The 25283-nt window shown below is 33.2% G+C and overlaps 5 protein-coding genes across 5 annotated transcripts; 1 reads left to right on the top strand and 4 right to left on the bottom strand.

Annotated features, from left to right (window-relative positions):
• Nucleotides 1–224: 224 nt before the first annotated feature.
• On the bottom strand, nucleotides 225–1206 carry LOC102629296 (CST complex subunit STN1). Its single transcript, XM_006479620.4, has one exon. The coding sequence runs from the start codon at nucleotides 993–995 to the stop codon at nucleotides 513–515; it is 483 nt and encodes a 160-aa protein (XP_006479683.2). The 5' UTR covers nucleotides 996–1206; the 3' UTR covers nucleotides 225–512.
• A 2112-nt stretch (nucleotides 1207–3318) lies between these two features.
• On the bottom strand, nucleotides 3319–5691 carry LOC102629012 (uncharacterized). The gene is made up of 7 exons (XM_006479619.4): nucleotides 5523–5691; nucleotides 5056–5145; nucleotides 4756–4869; nucleotides 4380–4658; nucleotides 4178–4291; nucleotides 3744–3816; nucleotides 3319–3626 (listed from the first exon to the last, which is right to left on the bottom strand). The coding sequence occupies exons 2-7, from the start codon at nucleotides 5116–5118 to the stop codon at nucleotides 3589–3591; spliced, it is 681 nt and encodes a 226-aa protein (XP_006479682.1). The 5' UTR covers nucleotides 5119–5145; nucleotides 5523–5691; the 3' UTR covers nucleotides 3319–3588.
• Nucleotides 5692–8434: 2743 nt separating this feature from the next.
• LOC102628740 (uncharacterized) lies at nucleotides 8435–9799 on the top strand. The gene is made up of 2 exons (XM_006479618.4): nucleotides 8435–8727; nucleotides 9258–9799. The coding sequence occupies exons 1-2, from the start codon at nucleotides 8610–8612 to the stop codon at nucleotides 9644–9646; spliced, it is 507 nt and encodes a 168-aa protein (XP_006479681.2). The 5' UTR covers nucleotides 8435–8609; the 3' UTR covers nucleotides 9647–9799.
• Nucleotides 9800–11796: 1997 nt separating this feature from the next.
• LOC102628438 (selenocysteine methyltransferase) lies at nucleotides 11797–15067 on the bottom strand. Its single transcript, XM_006479617.3, has 7 exons — nucleotides 14846–15067; nucleotides 14537–14593; nucleotides 14231–14460; nucleotides 13615–13744; nucleotides 13008–13211; nucleotides 12712–12783; nucleotides 11797–12249 (listed from the first exon to the last, which is right to left on the bottom strand). The coding sequence occupies exons 1-7, from the start codon at nucleotides 15002–15004 to the stop codon at nucleotides 12088–12090; spliced, it is 1014 nt and encodes a 337-aa protein (XP_006479680.2). The 5' UTR covers nucleotides 15005–15067; the 3' UTR covers nucleotides 11797–12087.
• Nucleotides 15068–19521: 4454 nt separating this feature from the next.
• LOC102628146 (serine/threonine-protein kinase STY13) lies at nucleotides 19522–23564 on the bottom strand. Its single transcript, XM_006479616.4, has 6 exons — nucleotides 22599–23564; nucleotides 21330–21451; nucleotides 20767–20975; nucleotides 20499–20673; nucleotides 20170–20304; nucleotides 19522–19953 (listed from the first exon to the last, which is right to left on the bottom strand). The coding sequence occupies exons 1-6, from the start codon at nucleotides 22933–22935 to the stop codon at nucleotides 19747–19749; spliced, it is 1185 nt and encodes a 394-aa protein (XP_006479679.2). The 5' UTR covers nucleotides 22936–23564; the 3' UTR covers nucleotides 19522–19746.
• Nucleotides 23565–25283: the final 1719 nt, after the last annotated feature.

The following is a 25283-nucleotide window of genomic DNA, read 5'->3' as shown; positions in this document are numbered from 1 at the left end:
GCAACAATCTGATATCCGATCTTGTCTCTGCTCAATTTCCCTTTTCCTCAGCTACCCAATCATACACAGCAAGTTACTAATAATTATATCAGTTGGGCAAATTCCATCCATTTCACACAAATGGGCTCCTCGAACAATTACACAAACTTGTAGAATGCGTCTTCTAAATAGTATCCCCCAAAATATAGATTAGTGACCGCCATAACCTTAATGAAAAAAGGACCAGATACTCGCAATCAATGTTCTCAAGTAACAACTGCTGCACGACACATAATAAAACTATAGAAGTATTATAAGATAATTAACAGACTGAGCACATGATTTGATATGCAGAAATATCAAGAGCTTAAAGTCAATGGGGGCCCTCCTCTAAATTTCTGGACATTTCAAGAGAAATTTCATTTAAATCATTAACATGCATGATTAAATTCATGGACATGGACAGGGAGTAATTACACATAAAAAAAAAAAAACCCCCCATATCAGTAAATTGAACAGCAAAAGCCAACTACTTAAGATTTATTCACAACAACGTCATAACGCTTGCGCGCCAACCTCAAGCAATCCAACCAATGCAAGACTTCCATGTTGGGGTCTCTCTCAATCACAACATCGGAAGCCATAATCTGCACGTCGCCTCGATAACTAGCGATCCTCCCGCGCACTCTAGCCACCAAACCGATTTTGATCTTCGCGGCAAAATCAGTAGCCACGCCGGCAATTAATCGAACAGTTGATGGGTCACGCCGAGGGAGATACAGAGAAGTTAGATGGTTAAGCCAGAGGACGCATGGGACACAACCCGTGCCGTCATCGACCGTGAACTTGATGAATTTGCTGGGTTTGTGGTCACGTGAGGTGATTGTGCCGACGATTTCGGCACGTGAGAGGAGCTTACCAGAGCGAGAGAATGTGGCCGGGTCTGGCGTTGGCGTAAGGGAAAGGAGATCGAAGGCTAACAGTTTTACGTGTGTGTTTTGGAGCGTGTGATCCATCAGAGAAGAAGTGATTTGATTAATTAATTTATTTATTTAATCATGTTTTTGGAACGAAGACGATGGATGATATGGCGGGAGCTGGAAAGAGTTTAAAACAATAATGCCGTAAAACGGTTGGCCGTTTGGATGGTGGAGCCGGACCCACAACTTTATAATTCGGGCTGCACTTGACTTTGATAGTTGTACGAATGATTGAAATGAAATCCAACATGGACCCACGACAGGCCCTGTCCTTGTAGGCTTATAGCTATTTGAAACTAGGGCTGGGCTTCTTCATTTTTTTTTATTTTTTTTTAACTTTATGAATTGCATTAGAAGAATATTTTCACTATAGAAATCTATTGGAAATTTTTGGACTCAAAAGGTGGAAAAGGCATTCGAACTGGGTCCCGACCATTTGAAATGACCAAAAATAAATAAATAAAAGGAAAAAAAAACCCTTTGGGTTGGTGTATTATCACACCCAAAAAAAAAAAAAAAATCGTAATGTATATATGTGATCGTCACATGTACATCATTTTCATTTGAAGCTTTCGAATTTCTCCTCCTTATTTGTGCTGTTATTATGAGCTGGTGAGGGGTATGAAGCTTTTTTAACCGATGGTCTCAGTGAATAGAATAGACCAGCCAAGTTGGTGCAAAGGAAAGCGAAAGCCTACTTTTCATTTCCTCGCGAAAACAAATTTAATGTGAAATTTGAACACCGTACATCGTAACTCATTTCAATTTGTAACTGGCTTTCTTAGTCTTAGCAACAGAAGCGTATTCATTCCCAAAAAATGGCAAATGGAAAATGATTTTGCAGCCTGCAGCAGCGCTAATTTGACAAAAGAAAGTGAGAGATGTAAGTGCTTTTATTCGGCTCCTAACTTCTATGCCAATTCTAATTAAAAAAAAAAAAAATACTTCTATGCCAATTGCTGTTTCTATGGACCACTCTACCGTTGTTAATGGGGCATGTCTCTTCATGTGCCCATCACGTGGTACATAGGACAAATGCCAAAAGCTGAAGGTGATGGGTAAAATTTTAACCGTAGGAAAATGAAAGCAAGGTCCAGCCTTGACAGTGAGTCAAACCAAATCTAAAACAAGCAGGGCGTAAACACACGAGCTTTCGAGCAGAGCAAAAAGTCCCGCCGAGACAGGTGATAGCAATCTACAATTGCATTCATTGATACTGCAGCAAAGTTTTTGAGAGGGGTCAAGGTTCGAATTGTAAACCCGAATCAATTCGGTTCGGGTTAAAATTTCAGGTTGCACGGCAGAAACGTAAATCAATAACAGGACCGATTTTATAAAATTAACAGTATCAGGAACTATGATGAAGACAGACAGTTCAAATTCTTGAATCCATTGATTAAACAGTTTGTTACGAAACAGAACGCGGAACAGATGCAGACAAGGAGATAGAGCTGCATTTACAGCAGATATAATGAACCAATTTTGCAGCTGGTATAAGATTTGGTTTTCACACGCCATTAGGATTATGAAAATAAATGTGCGTTTTGTAAGATCACCGCATAAGAAAACCATTTTCTTACTTTTTCTTTTAAAGAATATTAATCAAAGAAAATTATTATTAATTACCAACCAAGAGCACTAGAGAAGAAAGGGAAATCAACTAAATTTACTGCCATGGTGTGAGCTTTAAGGGAGAATGGTAGCGGAGGAACCTCGAAGCACGGTCACAGGAAGAGGGACTTGCAGCAGCTTCGCCTTCACGGCGCAGGGTAGTGGGAGATGCAGCGGCTCCGCACGGCGCGAATGAAGTTGCAGACGGCAGAGGGTAGGTAACGTGGGCAGTGACTCTGGAAAATAGAAATCAAATTTTGAGGTGCAGGTTTGCAGGCTGCAGCGCCAGTGTTAGGTTAGGGGTTTTGGAGGCAGCTGGTTTTTCAAATTTTGGGGATTTTTTTTTTTTTTGCCCCCCCGTTAACTGATTTTTAAATCTGATCGGCTTCAATGCTTAAATCCAAACCAAGTGCCCACCCATGAAAACCCATCCCCCATTTGAGGGTTTACAATAAGACATAAAACTATGGTCAAAGAAGTAGACATTAAGGGTGACAGAGGCAAATTTTTTGTCGCAAAATCTGACAAGCAGGGATGAGAGACCAGTTTCCTTGTGGAAACTCAGTCGTCAAGAACATTCTTTTGGCGACCAGTCGACATACTCTCAACAAATTTGATAAGGGAGCACTTCCTGAAATTAATATGACAAATTAATATGAACAAGAAAACACAATAGAAAACTGTGGCCTGCTTGCATGTATGATATAAGAGTGTAGGTGTATCAGGAGGTTATGAGATGGAAACGAACTTATACTTGCAGTAATGCTAATTTGATTTGTTATTGTGAATGCCAATATTGGATCAAATATACATGCAACTACGCCCAACCAGGCCTGAAGATAACACCTACACTGATACAGATACATCAGAACTAGCAGACCAAAAGCTCCAAGCATTATGCCTTACCGTACAATTGGAAAATGTTAATGAAAGCAGCATAACAATATTAACTTTAGTGTAACACTAATCAGTCCATGAGCATCTCTTCCTCCTGCCACAATAAATAATTCATACAGGCTCATCCAACCATGGTGCGCTTTCGACCCCTTTGTCGCACTGAAATAAAATTGAGACAGATGCAATATGAAAACAATAAATGAGGAAAAAAACAGAGGGAAAAAATACAAAAATAAAATAAGAAGAAAAAAAAACAGTTGAAGAGAAAAATCATACCTTGAGCCAACTTGTTCAATGTGGATGACCATTGCTTTGATGACTTCCTGTATGCAGAAAGTATCCGGTCCATCTACACACACACAAAAACATTTGGGGGCACCAATTTGTATTTCATATTATTTTCTTTGCAACCAATTTCGAGAACCATTCCAAACCAACAATACAGAACATCAACATGTGAAGAGCTTGGTACTGTTGTATCTAACAAATTCCCAAACAAATCCTCCTCAAAAATTTCATCAAGTAATCTTCATATTTCATGTCTTCTTTTCCAAAATCAATAAGGAATATGAACTAAAAGAACATAGCATCATTTATACATATCCAGAAGTTTTCATTCTAAAATTTGTAAATTATTAGGATAATTCTTTCAGGAAAGAAACAGAGAAGAGCTCACAGTGAAATAATCTAAACTGAATCTACTGACTTACCACATTACCACATGAAGAATGCAACGAAAGTAAGGCTCTCTCAAGTACATATAAGTCAACAGCTTTGTCTTCTGGAAGGGTTGATGTGAAACTCAAACCAAAGTCAATGAGGACCTGACAGAAGATATTGGCGGTTTGTGAAACATCTTCACAGATCACAATATTAGCAAAGGGATAGAGAAAATAAAAGAAGAAAACTGACCAGCTGGTTTTTGCCACTCCTAATTAACATGTTTGATGTGGTCAAATCGCCATGAATGAGACCCCCATCATGTAGTTTAGCAATTGCATTACCAATCTGCAATGCAATATCCTCCAACTGCTCTTCCATGATACCATGCAAACCAAATTCAAGGAATATATCTTTGACAGAAGGACCCTCGACATACTCAAATGTCAGTGTATGCTGAACAGGATCAACAGCATAAAGCACCGGAGTTGAAACTCCAAGTCTTCTAGCTTTGGTCATGCACCTAGCCTCCTGTTCCAAAGATTTTATTAGGGAAGAACTCAGAGAAGAAAGATCATATTTAAATAGATATAAAATAACAAATGGGCATATCATCTAAAGAACCAACCGCATTCAGGCGTTTGAGAGTGATTTTTGAATCCAGAGATGGATGCCTATATTTCTTTGAGAAACGCTCCTTGACAACACACCTCCTTCCCACAAAAGTTGACTCAAAAACCCTCTGCAAGAACATTTGAATATCAGAAAGGGTGAAAAAATAAAAAAAATAAAAACCTGATGCAGCTGCAAGGGAAGCTGCAAAAGAATCAGGCCAGCTATTGTCACTTGTGCGTGAAAGAGCTAAAACCCAATTCCATTGCCGATTCCCAAACAGAACCTTAAATGCGCTAATAATATCTTGACTTACAGCTTCAGCTCCTTGCTTTATGAGAATGAGCGATCCATCTTCACTGTTGGCTGTAATCTCCATATTGAACAACTTGGCAGTACTTTACCGCTGTGACATTATGAAGATAAAAGACCGTGTATGCAATGAGATAAATGAACATATAACTAATAATTAAAACTCCAGGCCATTCATAACTCAACACGAACCAATTTGAGAGACATGTAAAATAAAAATAAAAATAAAAAATCAGAACACCAGCCCGAATGATGCATCCGACTTCATCTCTTTCTATAACGAACCAAATCGGATTCTTGCAGTAAACAGAAGCTTGAACAAGCTCCATTTGAAATTGAAGCTATATTGTTCGAAATCAGTTTACTTAAAACGGATTTGAGAACAAATGCTTGCCGATTAGAAACATAAAATTAGTGCCAGCGTAAATCTGTCAAAAATTATGGGAGAATGATGTAGGGACAAGTGTGCACCTGTAATTGGCTATGAGTGGAGAATACGGTGAAACTGGAGGCTCTGCTACAGAACTGAAACCACAGGCCGCCACAGAACTCAGCGCGCTCACTCGCAAAATGATGGGAGTTTAAAACCCTCAGAATTTATTTTGTTTAAAGGGTAATTTTCAATCCTCTCCCTGCGGTAGGAATAATTGCAGTTAGATGGAAAAGATCAAGTTATTATCGATTTGCCCCCTACCTCCGGTTGCAATTTTGGTTGACAGTTAGTTGACTTCGAAAATAAAATAATTCCCCACGTTATAAACAATAGACTTTTACAAGAACACCCAAAATAAATTAAATAAAAACACGCACAATTTGTCGTTTATTTTTCTTTTCTTTATCTCTAATACCATATTTTTCTCTATACGTAATAATTCTCACCCAAAATAACTCTAAATTTGGGTGGCTGAGGTAGAGCGAAATGACATGACGGTAGTAAAGAAATAGTGGAAACAAGAGGCTTTGCAAGAAGAATTTGCGGATCAATTTAGAATTTACTTGAGGACGAGGTAAGCAGATAGGCAATTTATGATGAAAATCTCATATTGGAATATTATAGGTCTGATGAACCCCTCTCCTATGGGATTAGTGTGTTTGATGCATTTTTTTTTTTTAATTTGAGTCCCTCATTCTTGGTGGAATTATGTCTCGTATACAGAAGCTCATGCTTCTACTAAGCATGCTACCACAAGTACCCGACCTTATAAAAGACTTTCATCATCATATTCCAACAATATCAATCAAAAGCAGAGCAAGAGTTTGAACTAGTTTGTATTTGTTTTCCATGATATTTGTTGCCTTTTCTTTTTTATTTTTGTAGTATGATTCGTTTAAGGAGTAAGACTTGTTATATCCCTTCTAATTGTAAGTGACTTTTTATTTAATTAGTAAAGTTTTTCTTACTCTGTCAATGTTCAACTTAAAGAAAAGGAGAAAAGAAATAATAGAAGGAGATAAACTATAATGCTAACCTATGAAATGAACTAATGACAAGAATGTTGTAGCACTAGAGTGTACTATTAGCATTTTAATTATTGGCTTCTTATTTGTGTGGTTTGATTCAAAGCTTTGCTTTGTGATGGTTGATTTAGGATTTTGGTTAGAGTTTAGGTTTGTTAAGTTAGAGTTTGATTTGTTGGAATTTGAGTTGTAAAGGATTTGATAAAGGGGCATAATATAAGTTTAGGGTTTATGAAAATTAGATTTTTAATTAAATCTTTATTTGGTAATTAGGTTTTATTTTTGAGATGATGCTTTTGCTATTTGTCCCCCAACTACCTAATGTTTGTTGAGGAGCTGTTTATTTTTGTGTCTGAAATCTTAATTTGCCTTAGTTTAAGATATTTTGATATTTAATGTTGTTTGTTTTTGTATTTAAAGTCTTCTTGTAAGATATTTTTATCTCAATAGGAAAAATAAAATTTTTCTAACTTTTATCTAAATGATAAAATGTCTTAATAGAATATCAATTTTGTTCTCACAACTATCCTCATTAAATGTATTTATTTCCTACCCATCTATTAGATATCATATTATAATTTCCTCGTCTCAAATGTTACTTAATATTAAATACTTAACTTACATTCAATTTAAATTTTAAATATATTCCTTTGTTATTGGATAACAATTTTTTTTATGTATAAATACTATGTTAAATTGTAAATAATAATGTTATCAAGATTATTTTTCGTAAATTATATACCATATGCTTACCTTATAAATATTTATAACATATACAAACTATTGTATTAGATAATACTGTAAATATATACCATTTAAACTTCAAGTATATATAACACTTTCAAGGCCATAAGTGTAAAAATATTAGATTTAAAATGTTTTGAATTTATAAAAACATATAATTTACTACTTACACTCAGACAAAAAAAAAATATTATTCTAACATATACATTCAGATTTCAGAAACATTCAAATTTATTCAGATTTCAAATAAAAAACAAATGCTACCTAATTGTTTGAGCTCCATACTCCATAGAGAGCAAATAGAGAATAAATCAATCTTTGTCAAGTAATTGAAAATTCCCATACCGGCGTAGAGAAACTTAGATTACCTCTTTTATTTGTTATTTCAGTGAATGGTGTCGTCAAAGTTCTGAAGTTAGGCTAAAATAATATAAGCCAAACACTTCATTTTGGTTTCGTTCTAGGAGGGTTTTTTTTTTTTTTTAAATGAATGCACACCCCCAAAAGTGTCTAATTTTTAAATATGTGCCATTCTTTCCAGTTTTTCATTATGTGACAACTTTACCTGCATAAAGATTGAAATACCCTTATTTGTGAATTACAAGTTACACAATTTTCATTTCAACTTAAAATTTTCCCATTCACTTTCTCAACGTTTAGGTTTATTTTGTGGTTAATAAAGTGAAGGTGATCATATGGGTTTAGACTATTCTAATATTTCCCCCGATTCCCTAAAAAAATAATTTCATGTGTCTTAAAATTATATTTTGAATTGTCATAATTCGTATAAAATTATTTATCAAGTATGGTCAAGTAAAAGTATAATAGTTAAAACATTTATTTGACCATTGTCATGTATAAATGATAGTCAAGTAGTTGAAAAACTACTCGGCTATGATAAAATGCAAGTTGGATAATAATTGAGTAATTTTTAATTAAATTGGATAATAATTGAATAATTTTTAAATTACTCAGCCATGTTCAAGTAAGTAAATCGAGTATGAATATAAGTGTCGTAAGAAAATATAAATACATAAAGGTTGTTTGTATCCCTACACACACATATATGGATGGGTAAAAAATGGAGAATAAATATACTCTCTTTATTCTTTAAGGATATTTACGACTTTTCCTTATGAATTCGTCATATTTCTAGAATTAAGCCACAATCATGGGGCAACGGTGCAATTTCCTCATGGTTCTGCTCTGCATTATTTACCCTCCCGGCCTAGCCCCCATCCGTGAACGAATCGATTCGCAAAACGCGAAAAAAATTGTGGAATCAAATTGGAGGTTATAGTCCACTAATACTGCTGTTTAATTTAGGGCTTACTCGAAGGTGGTCATCTTCATAATATGAAGAGGGCGAGGGCGATTTCTTGGAGTGATAAGGATGACGATTCATCGTCATCATCAGACTCAGATGCCGAATCTGATGACGATATCGGCAACCCAAAGAAAAAACTTGCTCAAGGTTCTTTCTTTTAGAATCCGTCTAATCATTCTTTGAGTGAACTCGTTAGTCTGTTTGTACATATTTTATCTGTTCGTGCCTGTAGTTTCATGTTTTGTGCTTTGAACCTAAATATGAAGTTCGCCTTGAAAGCTAAATTTAATAGCTTAATAGCCTAATGGCTGCATTGGTGAATGAATTTTGTTAGAACTTAACAAAGTGTAGTTGTTTTATTCTTCCAATTACTACCTACCTTTTATTGTTTTATGATGGCCCTTCTAGAAATAAGTTGTTGATTCTATTGCATAAAAAAAGTTTAATTTATTTAGAGAATCATTGTGAATTGAAAACACATGTTGATGAGTACCAAAACCCTAGCCTTTTTGTAACTTTTTTGACGTTGGATGAAGAATGTGCCTGGAATCGGTCGGTGGAACTGTAGAAATGCGCAACTGTTGCTATATTTGCCTGCTAATTTTTACAAAACATTCTTTTTTGCAAGCATTTCCATCTTTCTTATGTTGTATGTATTTCTTGCTGCATGCATACAGTTAGCTCTGGAGGGAAAAAGAGTGGTGCTATCGATTTTGCAGCCTTGAAGCGACACGGCTATAAAGGTGGACTATCAGTTTTAAAGGTGCCTCCACCAAAAGAAGATGTAACGCCAGATTGGACTTGGTCTACTGGCAGAGAACATCGCGAAGCTAAAGTCCTTGAAGAATCCTCTGAAGAACAACAGAAAACAAGGACTGCAGTAGCAGTGGGGGAGCAACTGACAAATTTTCAAACCCAGAAAGAGAAAGAGAAGAAGAATCTCTCTTTCTCCCAAAAGGAGAAGAGAAAAAGAGAACTTGGTCAGGCTAGTAGAGGGAAAAGTTATGTAGAAGAGGAGAAGAGGTTGTTAAGAGAAAGTGGCATTTATTCTGGGTTTGATAGTTGATACGTGATCTGATGCTTAGAGCCCTGTTTTCTTGGTATGTAACACTTGCAGTATCCTGGAGAACGTTGTAGGAAACAGACTGGCTTCTAACTTTTATAATTCACTGACTCAGTTCTTGTGAATACAAGTTTAAGTACATTGTGTGTTGCAATATGTAGATGTCTACTTTATTGTTTCTCATATGAATTTCCAGGCTGCTTAGTTTTGCTGATGGTAGGAGCCATATTAGGAAATAGGAAGTGATTGTAGTCCAGTCTTTTTGTTTTCAGGCCTCCTGCATAATATGGCTCTGTTAGAACCCTGTTCTTGGGGTAATAACCTCAAGACTTATGGCTCTTGGGATAGTTTTGTGTTTCCTGGAAGTTCACGATATACCCACCATAGAAGCAACTCCAAAGGTAGACCTTTGTTTTGAAATTGGAATGCGAGTTTAAGGGTTGATCCATCAACTGATTAAAAAATTTAGTTTGCAGACAGAAAACTAGGAGATCACTATTTTGGCCAATGTGACAAACTTCTTGTCCTAAATCACTGAGGGACAAGTACCAGTTCTCCCTATTTTTGTTCTATGAAATGTTACGAGATTGAAATGATATGAAAATTTTGTTAAGTAGATGCTTTTCTTTTCACTGTCAATATTGGGATGTTGTGTTGTGGTTACCAATATACCATAGGCTTGACTCTGCAATTAATCGTGGATGAGTAGTATAGCAGCCTCTTTTGAAAGGTCAACGCTAAGCCATTTTGTACTGTATATAGAAGAATATAAATTAGTGTTATAAGTTAGAGTTTGTTTGGTGTTTGCTTATTTAATAGATATAAGTATTTATTTAATCCTGTAAGTTCTTTTTAATTGTTTAGTTGTTTTTAAGAAAGGTTTTGACTTTTGAGGCTTAAATAAGCTATTTGTCTCTATGAGTAAAGGATAAAATTTTGGGTTTATCAGAGTTGAGGTTGAAGAGCTTTTTTAAAAAGCTTAATTGTCGAAAATGCTCATTATTTATTTTACATTTTCATTTCATTCTTTTTATAATATAACTTTAAAATTTTGTAGTAATTTTATAATTTTTAATAAAAATTTTGATTGACAATCAAATAATTAAATTTTTTGATAAAAACTCTATTTATAAAAAGGCTACTTGAATAAAATTTTATTTAAAAAATTATATCAAACGGAGTCTTATTAAGAAACATTGGCTGGTATTGAGTAAGATTAGGTTGATATGCACCGCTATTAAGGACCAATGGGCAAAGGTTAGCTTGCAATTGAATTAGATTGGAATAAGTTGTATTAAATATAGTATTGTTTTATGTTTGGTCTGATATTGAATTAGACTATGTTAAATTAAATATAAGCGAAGTTAAATGATATTTAATAAGAACAATTAAATTTGTTCACATTTTATGTCTTATATATGATGTATATTATTGCCTATGAAATAAAATATAATGAAAATAACTAAATAAGATTTATTATTTATCAAATATTTTAAAAATATTTATATAATAATCAAATGATAAATTCCATGTTTCCAAATAATAATTTTGTTGACACATAATATACTTTCAACTAATTATTTTAACATTAAATATTGCAAATAAATAAATAAAGAAAATGTAATAAAGGGACAAATATTGCTTAATCTAATTCTCTTTAGACTCGTGTAAAAATTAAGATAACTAATCCCATGATTGATGAACTGAATTTGAACTTAATCCACTTTTTTTTTTAAATTTAATTACTAGATATGAGATAAATATTTAATTTAAAAAATTAGTCCCAAGCATCGGCCATGTATGTACATGACAGAAATGCAACTATGACGGCCACTACATTCGACAAATATTAACACTGCACCCTCGGCAGAGTGGGTAGAATAATTACTCTCAGTTACCATGATTCAATCTTTTTTCTGGCTTTGCTTTCATTTTCTGATCAGATGCGCAATCTTGTTGGTAGCATAGCTATTCAATAAAATGTATTTTGAAAAAAAAATTTTAAAAAAACATCTGTAATTACTATTTACATTAATAAAGCCATTCCATATATGAAATCATCTGCAATCAATTAGAGGCCCAAAAAGTCAACACATCAACGTGAAAGAACAAAATCACGTTAACTGATGAGAGAAATAACAACAGATTGGAAATTTCTTCATAACCAAGTGTGCATTGCTTAGGATGTATAAAGGTTCGATCTTACTGTACATAGGGCAGTATTAGCATTTTCTAAACAAGATAATACAAGTGGCATCAAGGATTATTAACTTAAGGACTAGCGACATATTTGTCACATCAGAAAACAGACTAGCGCGCATGAGTTCAGGTCAGGCTCACCTCTCCCCATCCCATGCATGGGGCAAAACAGAAGTTAGACATTTCAAAGGGTTTCAGGGTTGGATCCATTATCCAGTAATTCCCACTATGCATGAGTATTGTGGTCACCGCAGGGACAAAACAGAAGATCTATTGGAAAGAGTCCGGTATATGCCTTTGATGGTATTAGGAGTTGTTCTACAACAACCTCCCACAAGGGAGGCCCCCACCTCGCACCATTTGCTTACATATGACACAAAATCCTCATCTGAAACCCCAGTATTTTGCTGCAATAGAAAGAAATAGAAAGTTAGTTTGGAATGTTACCACATGTGGAATAAGGAAATTTATATTGACTTGCTTAATTTAACTGTCTTTTAAGCATTTTTAGTTCCCTTCTTTTTTTCACTCTATTCAAAATCCAAACAAGGCACATATAGTTGTTACACTCATTATAAAATGGCAGAAAAAGCCACCTACAAAAGTCATTATCGGGCAATAAACAATTTATCCACATACACTCCTAAAGCACACGAGAACATGACTTATAGAATGATATCATCAGTATATTGACGAAAGAAACTTGAAGTGGTCTTTGGGCATAAGTGTTGCTTCCCAAAGATAAACACCATCGATCAAGGATAAACATAACTAACACTAAGCTTCAAGCCAATCCACAATTTTATTTCTTCGACACATTCTCACATATGTAAATATAAAATCATAGTTCAGACCAAAAAGAAACTTACCACCCACTCCTTTCTATCGGCATCGTAAAACTCACCACTGTTGGGATAGATTAGTATTGGTTTAGCAGTCACCTGAACAAGTTATACATGAAGATTAGTTTGCCAGAAAGCAGAGTGCCGCACAGATATATAAACACACAAGTTAACTCAAAAGGCTAAAATGAATTGTAGAAATATGTAGAAGAATACAGAAAAACAAAGAGAAACAAATATGTAACTATCTCAACTATTTGCAGTTGACAAGCATGTATACTGTCCAGTATTGTTAGGGGAAGATTAGAAGCACAAAATCTTACCTTCTTAATGATTAATATCAGCCCACTAATAAATCTAGGAGGTGTGCAGTTAATTCCCACAGAAACTACTTGTTTGCAAGATTCAGCAATTGAGGCACATTCAAGCAAAGAATCGCCACTAACAACATTGACACCATCTTTTGAGTTGAAAGAAAACCAAGCCGGAATTTTTATGTTTTCTTCCTCTAAGAGCTCGGCATAAGCCTGCAAGACCACAGCACAAAAAAAGAGAAATTTAGCTCCAAAATCATAGCAAAAAAACATTCTTTTCAGAAAATTGTTCTCATGGCAATTTACTCCACAAATAATGCTTTGACTCAGACATTTTGAACATTCACAAAGGAAAATAAACTGAACATTATATTGAGGAACTAAAGACTTGTGTCAGCGACTCATTCAGTGAGGCCGTTTACTGACAAAGATACAACAAATATCTACTCTAAATACTTTTAATCCTTTAACAACGAAAAATGAAAATAAAATCAATCTAAATACTTTTACTCTTTTAACAAAAAATGAAAACGACACCAACAATATGGCAACTTTAATATAAGGAAGGAGAGAGGGGAAAAAAAAAAAAAACCTTCTATAAGCATTTGGCCAATACCTGTGCTTCTATCTTATTTGGAATTGTTTCAAATGCAATCAGGTCAGGAGCAGATTCCACCAGGACCTGAACTCTTCTGCGATGAAAATCTTTCAGTGTTTCCACCGTGATTGCATCACCATAATTTCCACTGTAAATAGGAGAGAGAAAACGACAATGAAGAAAGCAGATGATTACTAAACTGTCCATTAAGCTAATGAAGTGCAATCACATTAAGGACATCAAACCACAGCAGATGCTAGCAGATTCAACTGGGGGTTTTGTCTGTGATTCATGCCACAGAAATCGGAAAATTATATAGGATAGGAAATGAAATTATCATTCCTGCCCATGGCACACTAATTGTGCATATATAAAGTACTGTGATCCTTCATAACACAACCTCTGGGATCATGATATGACCATGAATTACACAAAATAGTTCATTAATATTTACAGCATAAAAAGCTGAAGTGAAAAGGGCAACAGAATTAAAAATTAAAAAACCAGTGCTTTCAACTGGTGAACAACTAGATTCTAATAATATCAAAAACCAATGAAGCTGCACCACATTGCTTATGCCATGATGATGCCGATGCGCCGCATCACATGACTTCACTAAGCAGGCTGGACTCACCTGTATTCAGATCCATCAGCCAAATATGCGCCATAGCTCCCAACAGATGCTGCAACTAGTATTGGGCGATGTTTGGGAATCCTATCATCGGTAACACTATCGCAAGAACTTTTGCTACACCTCTCAAAATACATATCCCGTGCCTCACGAGCAATTTCCACACTTCTTCTAAGCATGGTTTCACTTTCTTCTCTAGAGAAGCCTTTTGCTTCAAACCCCTGAATCGTCGCCTGTTCAAACCAAGTATAAATTTCAAATAGCAACAGTATCAATGAACTAGACAGACAGAGAGAAAGGTTTTAATACCTGATACGATGCCGAAATTAAAATATCTGCACCAGCTTCCAGGTAGTCAAGGTGTACCTGCTCCATTTGCCAAACTCAGTACATGAAGAAAATATGCTACATTTATCTTACTCTTGACATTACTGCCTTTAGAAAACACCTGTACTGAATTTTTAACCATCTAGCGCAGTACTAACTACTACCACCAATAATAATAAAATCTAAATCTCCAATTTTTCAAAATGCAAAAGGAATAAAAATTACTACAAACATAGTTAGTAAGATTTATGGCAGAGCATGATTTAGAAACAGAGAGGAGAGGTGGCTTGCCTGGCGAATGAGGTGAGGGGAAGTGAGAAGGCACTTGGCGCTCCACAAAGGATCGTTGAGGTCAGCACCGTGTCGTTCGAGCTCCGTCGCAAGTCCGCCGTCAATCACGGCGGTGCCACCCGACTGCCTTAGAAAGTCCGTCATTAACGAAGACGACATTGATTGGATGAGTAAGTAAGTCGCTAAACTGCAATGTCGCCCGTCCCCCACGCCGGTTTCTAATTTATAGAGAATCAAGGATTTTCCAAATATGCCTCGAAATTCTGCAATATTCTACAATTCCACTTAAATATTCACAAGATAAGATATACCCCCCAGGCGAGAATCTTGAATTTACAAAATACATATTTATTTGATAAGTAGAGTTTTGCTTTGTTTTGTTTTCATAATCTGTGGTTTTAAAGCTACCATACTTCAAATTAACAGAAATAACTTGAGAATTTGATTAAAAAAATTCATCCTAGAATTATTTGGCATTGTACTTTGTTTCTATTTTATTAGAAAACAATATCTACGGTGAGGTTATTTACACTTTAAAAATTAGTAGAATAATTTTATTTTGATAAAATATTTTATTATAAGGATTACTATTAAAGACTTTCTCTCTTGTAAATTAACATAATATAATTATTTCGACCCTCGAGGACGAAGCTACGGTGCCCCGGGTGCATGGTACCCTTGTTTTTGGTAAATTACTTTGCAAGCCCTCTTATTTGCTGAAAAGTGAAAAAATTAAAAGTTTTGAAATTTTAATATATAAGTCCAAAATATTTCTACTATTTACACTTAAGAGTATATTTCTATTATTTATATTTGAATACTAAACCATAATTGATTATTATGAAATTTTTTAACATTGTCATTTGGTCATATTATTATTGATAAATTAAAATTTAATTACATATTTAAATTATTTATTATTGATTAAATGAATTTTATATTGTTTCTAAAAATTGTTTAATATTATTGATAAATTAATGTATTTGATTATATATTTAAATTATTTATTACATATTAAATTAATATTATATTATTTTCAAAAAAAATTATGCATTAATTTTTTTTTCAAGTTATTGGCCTTATATTGTCATTAATTTTAATAGTAAATTAGATCACTTGATCAAAATATAAAATTTTAAAATTATCCAAAATTATTTATCAAACTTTTGATCATTTTGCTTTTTTGAAAAACAATAGAGATGTCAATGTTAAAAGCCAAATAGAATACATCCATGCTGTTGAAGCAAGTTTTGCGTTAGATCTAATGGGCAACTCATATATGGATAAAATATGGGGTAACATGCACCAAGTGAACGGTAGCTGGACCCTTTTTTTAAATCACACTACTTCATAGACCAAAGAATCAATAGTAGGACTTTTGTCGATCAAAAAATCTACTTCTAAAATATGATGGTTTTAAACTTTTAATTAAAACTATTTTATTAGGTTAGAGTTTATGAAAAAAAGGAAACAAAAATAGAGGATAGAGTTCATGGGTGCTAAACTGCTAATTATGAATAAAGAAAGAACATAAATAAAGAAGATAATAGTATCAAAATAAAAACATATTTAATTAAATATACCTTACGAATTACGCAACTTGTTCATTAATAATATTATTAGAAACATTTAATTTAGGCATATGCATGTTCGTTATGGTCATATATTATTATTGTTAACAAATTAATATTTTTTATCAGGTATTATTTTTTAATTGACATATTCAAATAATTATTGTATATTAAATAGATATTATGTTAACAAAATATTTTTTAAGGCGTGTTAATTTTTCGTGCATTTTAAAATTTATACATGAGATTACATTATTATCCATACATTATACTCATGCTAATAGTCAAACTAGGTCAATAAATTTAATTGTAAAAAAAATTGAAACAATCTGGACATATATGTCAACATTTAGAAACTTTTACCTTTTTTAATTTTTCAGAAAACATCAGGGATGACAATGTTAATAACCATGCAAACCCATCTGCACGGCCATGCAACTCTTTGGTTAGATTTAATCATTAAATCACTAAATGACAAAATAGGGGTACCAAACACCAGTTGCAAAGCAGCCGGACCCTTATTTCGAACACTCATGTAACATACTCATGATTCAATATATAATTCTCTTACCATAAACTCTAAAATATTATTTCCAATCTCTTAAATAATATTTAATTAAACAAGAAGTAAATCAATACTTTATAATATTTTTGCTTTTAATCTAAAAAAAAAAGTAAAAAAGTATCTTTGTACTCTTCTCCGGCTTCTTCTTCTTCCATTTTTTGTAGTCTTCTTTTTCTTCTTTTTTTTTTGGGGGTGGGGGGGGGGGGGGGGTTTTTTTTTCAATTTTTTTGTTAGAAAATTGAGAAGTAAACTAATATTGAACATATTTTTTTAATAAATAAAAACTAGTAACTGAAACTTACGTAAAAGAAGTTTTTTACAATATAATTCGTTTCTATTGTTATATATATTTAAATAGTAAATAGTTTTATTGGTGTCTTGAGTAAATTAATTTAACTTACTTAAGTAAGATTTTTTTTTGACATTTAAAAAATATAAAAAAACAGAACTTTAATTTTTTAAATTAAGCACGTGAGTGTATAAAGTACTTGGAAAAATTTATAGAGTCGATAACCCTATCCCAACATATAAAATATCCTCATTAATTGTAAATACATTTATATTGTGTTTACTTTTTGGAGTGAGGAGTGAGGAGTGAGGAGTGTTGATTCTTACTAGTTTCCACTCCAGTGTTTACTTCAACATTTTAAGGGATGATTGGAAATCTCACTCCGTAGACCCCACTCATTTTTGGAGTGGGGAGTGGGAGTGAGACTCCCACGGGGAGAGGTGGGAGTGAGAATCCACTCCAACATCTTCCTTTTCTACCATCTTTTTATTAAATTTAATATTTTATATTTAATAAAATAAAATAAATAATATTATATTTATTTAAATAATATTATTATATTCAACTAAATAATAATTTGCATTGATTCTAAGTTAAAATTACTTAAAAATAATATTATTATATTAATAGAGAATTAATAATATTACTATATACTATCTTTGTTTGAAAAAATATAATATTATTATATTTATTTAAAAATAATATTATTATATTTATTTAATATTAATAATTAACAATAATAAATAGTTTATTCTAAGAAAATATTAATTTTGTACTAAATAATATTAAATTATTATTTTATATAATAATAAATTTAATATAATTATATAATATTTAATTATATTAAAGTTTAATAATATTTAATTATATTAAAATTTAATAATAATATAATATTATTAAAATTTAATAATAATATAATAATATTAAATTTTAATAATATTATAATTATATTAAATTTTAATAATATTATAATTATATTAAATTTTAATAATATTATAATTATTTAATATAATTATATTTAATAATTTAATCTAATTATATTAAATTTTATATTTTATATAATCTAATAAATTTTCATTTTATGTTTACCCTCCTTTTATTAAATTTTATATTTTATATTTAATAAAATAAATAAATAAATAATATTATATTTATTTAAATAACATTATTATATTTAACTTAATAATAATTTGCATTAATTCTAAGTTAAATACTTAAAAATAATAATATTATATTTATTTAAAAATAATAGTATTGTAATTATTTAATATTAATAATTAATAATAATAAACAGTGTATTATAAGAAAATATTAATTTCGTACTATGTTAATAGTAAAAATATTTCATTTATATTGCCCTTATCAATAATTTTTAATTTACATAATTAAAATTAAAATTAATAAAAAATTTATGATGTACATAATTAAGAATATTAATAATTATTATAAATTTACAAATATAATAAAATAAATATTTATTCATCAAATATATTTTTATTAACTTTATAATTAAAAATTATAATTATTTAAATAAGGATAAAATTATAATTTAAAAATATTTACTCTCAATCTAAGATACAGTAAACACATAAATTAGATTTTAATCTCAATTCCATGCTTTCATTTCAGTGTAAGTAAACAATTTACTCTTCACTCCTACACCACACTCTCAATCTTAAAATTCTCACTATAATCTAAAATGTAAACGCTACCTTATGAGATTTTCTTTATAGAATAATTGCACGCACATATACGAGGATAATGTGATATCAAAAACATGATGGCCCTCAACAAGCAAAATGGAGATAAACTTCGGCATATGTTCCCCAATCCTCCACGATGTATCCAAATGAACAAAAAAAGCACATTTGTGGAACCAATTATTCTCCCACTACTAGCACGCAGCAAGCTATCCAACAGCAGCATCGAATTGCATTCTCAAATCTCCATATCTCCTGGTAAAGGAATTCACAAATTACTAAACTTTAGCTCTCTAGTGGAACATTTAGATTTGCACTTCCATTTCTTTCTTTTTTCCCTTTTTTTGGAAAAAAAAAATACATATAATGTTTCGGCACTTGGAATCTTTGGAATCTTTGTTCAATTTCATTCAGTATAAAGCTAACAAATGAGCTCCATCTTTGGGAAGCCAGTATTTTTCATCAATATGAAGGTCTTGCTTCAAGAGCACGCCAATTTATATGTAATAAGTGCAGGGGAAATATCTCCAAGCATGTACTATGCATTGCAATAACTGAAACGTTTGGAATTGAATAAAACTTCAGACCACGAAAATAATTGCACAAATCGAAAGCGTAGCTTCAATACATTTGAAAACACGGTGGATATCAAATAGGACTGCAGAAACGTATGAACTCAGTATCAATAAACACAGCTGCAGGCGCAGTAATAATTAATAAACTGCTCTGATTCTTTCATCCGCACAGATGAGTGGTAAAATGGAAAATAAAAAGAATCAAGGGCCCCGAGTTGGGATGAAACATAGACAGCCATGCGCTTGATCTTCAGGTATCATTCCACCTCCCTTGCTTGTATTCACTGCTTCCAGGAGCTTCACTACCTCGTCCATAACAGGGCGTTTATCCGGGTTTGCATCCCAACATTTTCTCATGATGCTTGCCAGTGAACTTGGGCAACATCTTGGGATATCTGGTCGTAAATTCTGTAAAAACCATTTATAATGTATTATCATGTATTGAAGCTGGAAACATCTCAGGTTCAGTTGGGCTATTCTGCAGCTAATAAGCACTTAGCCATGCATACAAGTTGAATATAAATGCTTGAAGCTAGGCGTGCGTGCATAGATAAGTAATATTGATAAGCTCTCCAGGGGTTGAATACTCATACTGAAAGAAGCGAGTGCATATAGCAGACAAACCTGTCGAACAACTGCAGATGAAACATCTGTGAAACTAAGATCGGGATAAGGCATATCGCAGCAGTAGATTTCCCATAAGCATATCCCAAAGCTGTAGACATCGCATTTCCTATTGTAAGGCTTCCCATCCAGTACCTATATCAGTTAATAGTGTCAAAATGCTTTTATGGATTTTAAAGAAAAGATGAACTTACGCGCAGAAAAAGGAGAGCCATTTTCATTTAACATTTGACAAAATTACGTATAAAAGTGTACCAAAAAGGTCAACACGATAACAGCAATAAAGCAGAAAACCGCCTTTGAGGAATTGCAAATAAAGAAGTGGGTACCTCTGGGGCCATGTACCCAAGAGTTCCTGTTTCCCCAGTCATGTCCCTTGGATTCTGAGCTTCAACTCGAGCAACACCAAAATCAGCAATTTTCAAAGTTCTGTTAGCATCTAGCAACATGTTTTCTGTCTTAACATCACGATGTACAATCGTTTTTGAGTGAAGATAGCTCAATCTGCAAAAGTGAATTTAAAGAAAAAAAAATTGAAAAACTTAAATATCCAGAGCAAACTTTAAAAAGTCTGAAATAATTATCCTCCACACATACCCTCTAGCAAGATCCAAAGCAATTTGAATCACAACCTTAAAGGCAAGTTTTTTCCTCTTGTTCCTGATCAAAAATTTCTTCAATGTCCCGCCTGGAAGGTATTCAACAACAACACAGCAAGCCCTGGAAGGAAGAGAATTATGGCTGTCACTCGTAGCACTTTGGGAAGGAATCTTAAGATTGGTTGTTCCCATTGAAGCTCCAATAAACTGTAACAGACAATTAAAAACTCTAAACTCAAAACATGAATTCAAACAAGTCATGATAGGCTAAGTAAGGTAAACTATGACAGGATTATAGAAAGAATGAAAGATATATAAATAATATGTCAGGCCAAGAAAACTTGAGCAAACTTAAGTGTCAAGGAAGTTAAAATGGCCAAGTCATCTTATGCAACTACAGAAATCCTTGAGCTTAATCCCCAATAACGCACTCTCTAACTAAATTTACTCATAATGGTGCCAGTGACAACTGTGAGGCACCAGTATTGTTGACTGTTATGGATCTCATAAAAAGAACTAGGACATCTGTATTATTATGGGTAAACAAAAACTAATTATTACTTTGGTTACGTTTGGATGGTCAAGCTTTTGCCAAACAGCCACCTCTTGCCGAAATGATGCCCGAATTGCAGCAGCTTCAGCAGATGTGACCATCCCATCCTCCGCCCAATCCAATAACTTCACTGCAATATAAATAATAGAAATGATCATCGCCTCATTGGTAAGACAGAAATATGATTGCACGCTAATTATTTGTCTTCTGATTTCTAGTGCATCATAAAGTACATCATTTGAAGTGTGAAATAACTGGCATCCATTACACCAACCAGGGAAGAAATCCAGCTGAATAATTACAGCAAGTGACCAATCATGATGAGTTCTAATGTTCACTAAATGATAGCTGCCTTAATAAATCACTATGACCAATATAAGCTTTGAACGAATACTGAATATAAGCTAAATGATTTGATAAGCCAAAATTAGGCACGTGAGAAAGAAAAGTAGGTATGGCAACACAAGTAAATTAACCAAAGTCCGATAGATGGGAAGAATCTACATTGAATGATTGCATTATTTAAAGAGAAGATTACCCAGAAATCGTCAAGAGTTTATGAAATGAAGATTATCAATAATTATGTGAAAAATCCCAATATGATAAAACAGTCATCAGAGTTAATTTCAACAGAACTAAGGTGAAGTCCAGCGGTTATAGTAACAGGGTGTCCAAGTAAAGTAACTCTCACACCAATGCACTGGGAATGAATACAGGTCCATGAGGAGGAAATTATCTGAACCTAAGTCAACCAATTAGCAAGAGAATGACATTTTGTAAGAATTTCAGGAGGATAATTCTAACAAAAATACAAGGTAATTTTTTCTGAAACCTCAAGTTTGTTCAATAGGAGATATATGCAGTTGATTCTTCACATTACAGTAACTTTAGCCTACTGTCTCATTAGATAATTATAATCAGCAGCATCATGTCATTTTTTCTTTTTATATCATTTACCCTAATGGCAACCCGATTCCCTCCCCATCATGTTTGATTTGAATCCCAGAGCTCTTGTTTTTAAGACAATAGATTTTACCACCTCAACTAGATGGCACCTATAGGCTATAAGATGTCACCTACAGTAGCATCATGTCTTCAAGCTATTCTCGATTAGTGTATAAGATACAGAAATATTTTCCTTCTACTTCAAGAAAGAAAGGAACTCTTCAGTTAAACCAGAAAAGCAAGCCAAATAAATAAATTTCAATGTCATCACATATCATCAAACATCACTAGACTGATTCAAATTCCAAACAGGAAAAAGCAAAGATATATACCTGCAACATCTTGGCCATCATATGCGCCGCGGTACACAGTCCCATAAGTCCCACGAGCAATTTCATGCCTTATGTCAAGTTTAGCCAATTCGATTTCCCATTCTTCAGTTTTTCGAGGAAGCACTTCCCTTTCCCTCGACCAAACCCTGCTCAAGTGCTTCTCCAGCTGAATATCCCAGCTCTTGAAATCAATCTTATCAGCTCTAAAGAACAGGTCCTTATTGCTAGGACTCTTCATATCGCTCACCTTCGAAAGCAAGGCCTTATCTCCTTCGTTATTATCAGCTTTCTCGTTCTTTACTGCACCTTCCGCTCCATCAACACTGCTGGATTCCATTTATGCAATACTTTGTTCCAAGAAACAAAGTTCAAACTGCCAAGAACAAAAAAACTATTTTGAAATATTTTTGCTTCTCTTATCTTTTTTCAAAATTAAAAAAAAAAAAAACAATTCAGAAGTAAAAACAAGCAAAAAAATTAAAGTAAAAAATTTATATTTTTTCTTTCCAAATTAACTATTGTGGACTTCAAAATAAAAACTTCTTAAAAATTGAAACCAAGACTCCACAAACGTGGAGCTCAAAACCCTTAAAATATCAAAGGATCAAAACCCGAAAGTACGACGCTTCCATGGTACACACATGGATACCCAATACCAAGAATTAAAACTGGAACAAATTTTTAAATGTACCCAAAAAAAAATTTTTTTTTTTTAAGAAATAAAAAAGAAAAACCCCAGAAACAGGGGAACAAAAACACAAAAGCAAGAAAAGGCGAAGAAAGGTATAAATCGTCGGACAGAATCAAATATTCCAGAAGAAAAAGTAGGGTTTTGTGGACGAGAATTTAGAAGTAAAAAAGGAGAACCAATTGGAAGAAAGTTGAAAGAATTTTTATAAACAGTAATAATAAAAATAAAAGGAAAAAGAAAAATAATTGAAATATGAGGAGATAGTGAAGGCGGGGATTGTGGCCTAAATTAGCTGCTTACTGCTTGACTGCTTCATATCAAACACTATTTTAATCTTATTTACCTGTCCCTTTTAACGAATTTACCGGTATTTTAAGATTTTCGTTCTTTCTGATTGACCAAAATACCCTTCTAACTTTTCAAGGATATAAAAATAATAATATGTGCTGGAGAAATCCGATGGAGCTTCTGATTCCTATATTGGCCACAACTAGACATTGTAATTTTACCGTCTTCTCGGAGTTTTGTGTAAATTAGAAGGAAATCTAATTCAGTTGACAACTATCTTCCTAATATCGATTTTCGAAGTAGACATAAAGATGTCCATGATATTAAAATTGGAACCTTCATATCATCCCAAAGGGATTACGTGCATTTAATCAAAATCCCCTTTAGATTTTTGTTACGCTATCAACTTTCAGTTAAATTTGGTAGCCACTCTGAGTCCTGACCTAATAATAATAATAATAGTAGTTCATTAATATATATGATAAAATATTTCAAATGTTTACAAAAGGGTGTTTTGGGCTGTTTATCCAAAATCAGAAGAAGTTACATTTTACTGCAGCCAACGACTTTCTAGAAGCTGGAAAAGGCAAAGGATTCAACGTTGAATCTTTGAAATTGTTACTGTTTTCTAAAACGTTAAAATAGAAGCCCAGCTCAGATAAGTTTATTCTTCGTATTCCAATCACCCACGGCAAAAATATATTCCATTCCCCGAACGAATGGCGTAGGCTCTTTCTGTAATTTTAGATGCATGTGAACAGAATATTCCCCATTCCTCCTGCAAAGGAATAATGCTGAAGATAACTCCAGCAATTGATCTTCTCTTGCGAATTAAAATAATCTGTCTTAAAGTCCGTAGTCCTATTCGATACGACCAGTATTGTTAAACAAATAAAAAGAACATAAATAAGGTCTACTCTACTCCTCCAATGGCAATTTTTTCTTTCCTTTTCTGGGTAACTTCATTGACTCGGTAAACGGCTACTGTCTTTTTGTGGGATTGTATGTCGTGCATATGTGCCCCACGTTTGAAGAATTAGATGTTACATATGCATAATGTAATACATTTGTAAGGAAGTATGATTAGTTTTAATGTGACATCACAAACTTGCAATCTTATCTCAATTATTTGAAGAAATAATAATAATGAAGATGATTAGTTAAGGGAGCTGTGTCACAATAATGCAATGATAAGTGTGATTTGACCCCATTGACATCCCTTTCTGCTCTGCCTACCGAGTCCAGAGTATTTGTTAAAACGATCCATTTTGCTTTGAATATTCGAAGTTGGTTGTTACTTTGTTTGATGCATATAAATGCATCTACAACTAGCAGCTCAATTTGTCAGGATCACTTCAATTAGCTTATGTCTTTCGGAGAACGAGGATACTCTGATTGTGGTTTGAAAGTTGAAACAGAGCAAATACGTCTTCGTCACTTGAACGAAACGTTTGATGCTCGTGAAAATGTGATCATTATCCAGCATTTTCCAATTTCAATCCAAAGCGTGGAATAATGCAGTCTCAGGGTGGAACATTTGGCAGCAATGTCCCCAGCACTACAATGAGCGACGACTTAGAATAGACTGGAATAAGAGCCAATTGACTTAGGCGAGGAGTCGAGAACCAGAAACCCCACTGAATAGAAAAATGTAACAAGGCCGTGGCCACACAGGCATTGCGTGTGCTGAGAGAACGTCAATTTGT

This window comes from Citrus sinensis, chromosome 3, assembly GCF_022201045.2.
Source record: "Citrus sinensis cultivar Valencia sweet orange chromosome 3, DVS_A1.0, whole genome shotgun sequence".
NCBI lineage: Eukaryota > Viridiplantae > Streptophyta > Magnoliopsida > Sapindales > Rutaceae > Citrus > Citrus sinensis.
This window is presented reverse-complemented; position numbering and strand designations above follow the sequence as displayed.

Coding starts and splice junctions, on each gene's coding strand:
- LOC102629296 (XM_006479620.4), bottom strand. CDS start 995: ATGGATCACACGCTCCAAAACACACACGTAAAACTGTTAGCCTTCGAT.
- LOC102629012 (XM_006479619.4), bottom strand. CDS start 5,118: ATGGAGATTACAGCCAACAGTGAAGATGGATCGCTCATTCTCATAAAG. Junction 4,292..4,379: donor GGAGTGGCAAAAACCAGCTG/GTCAGTTTTCTT, acceptor ATCTTCTGTCAG/GTCCTCATTGACTTTGGTTT. Junction 3,627..3,743: donor ATTGAACAAGTTGGCTCAAG/GTATGATTTTTC, acceptor ATTTTATTTCAG/TGCGACAAAGGGGTCGAAAG.
- LOC102628740 (XM_006479618.4), top strand. CDS start 8,610: ATGAAGAGGGCGAGGGCGATTTCTTGGAGTGATAAGGATGACGATTCA. Junction 8,728..9,257: donor AAAGAAAAAACTTGCTCAAG/GTTCTTTCTTTT, acceptor GCATGCATACAG/TTAGCTCTGGAGGGAAAAAG.
- LOC102628438 (XM_006479617.3), bottom strand. CDS start 15,004: ATGTCGTCTTCGTTAATGACGGACTTTCTAAGGCAGTCGGGTGGCACC. Junction 14,461..14,536: donor TAATTTCGGCATCGTATCAG/GTATTAAAACCT, acceptor TGGTTTGAACAG/GCGACGATTCAGGGGTTTGA. Junction 13,745..14,230: donor GCTGATGGATCTGAATACAG/GTGAGTCCAGCC, acceptor TCCTATTTACAG/TGGAAATTATGGTGATGCAA.
- LOC102628146 (XM_006479616.4), bottom strand. CDS start 22,935: ATGGAATCCAGCAGTGTTGATGGAGCGGAAGGTGCAGTAAAGAACGAG. Junction 20,976..21,329: donor ACCATCCAAACGTAACCAAA/GTAATAATTAGT, acceptor TGTCTGTTACAG/TTTATTGGAGCTTCAATGGG. Junction 20,305..20,498: donor TTGGGTACATGGCCCCAGAG/GTACCCACTTCT, acceptor TAACTGATATAG/GTACTGGATGGGAAGCCTTA.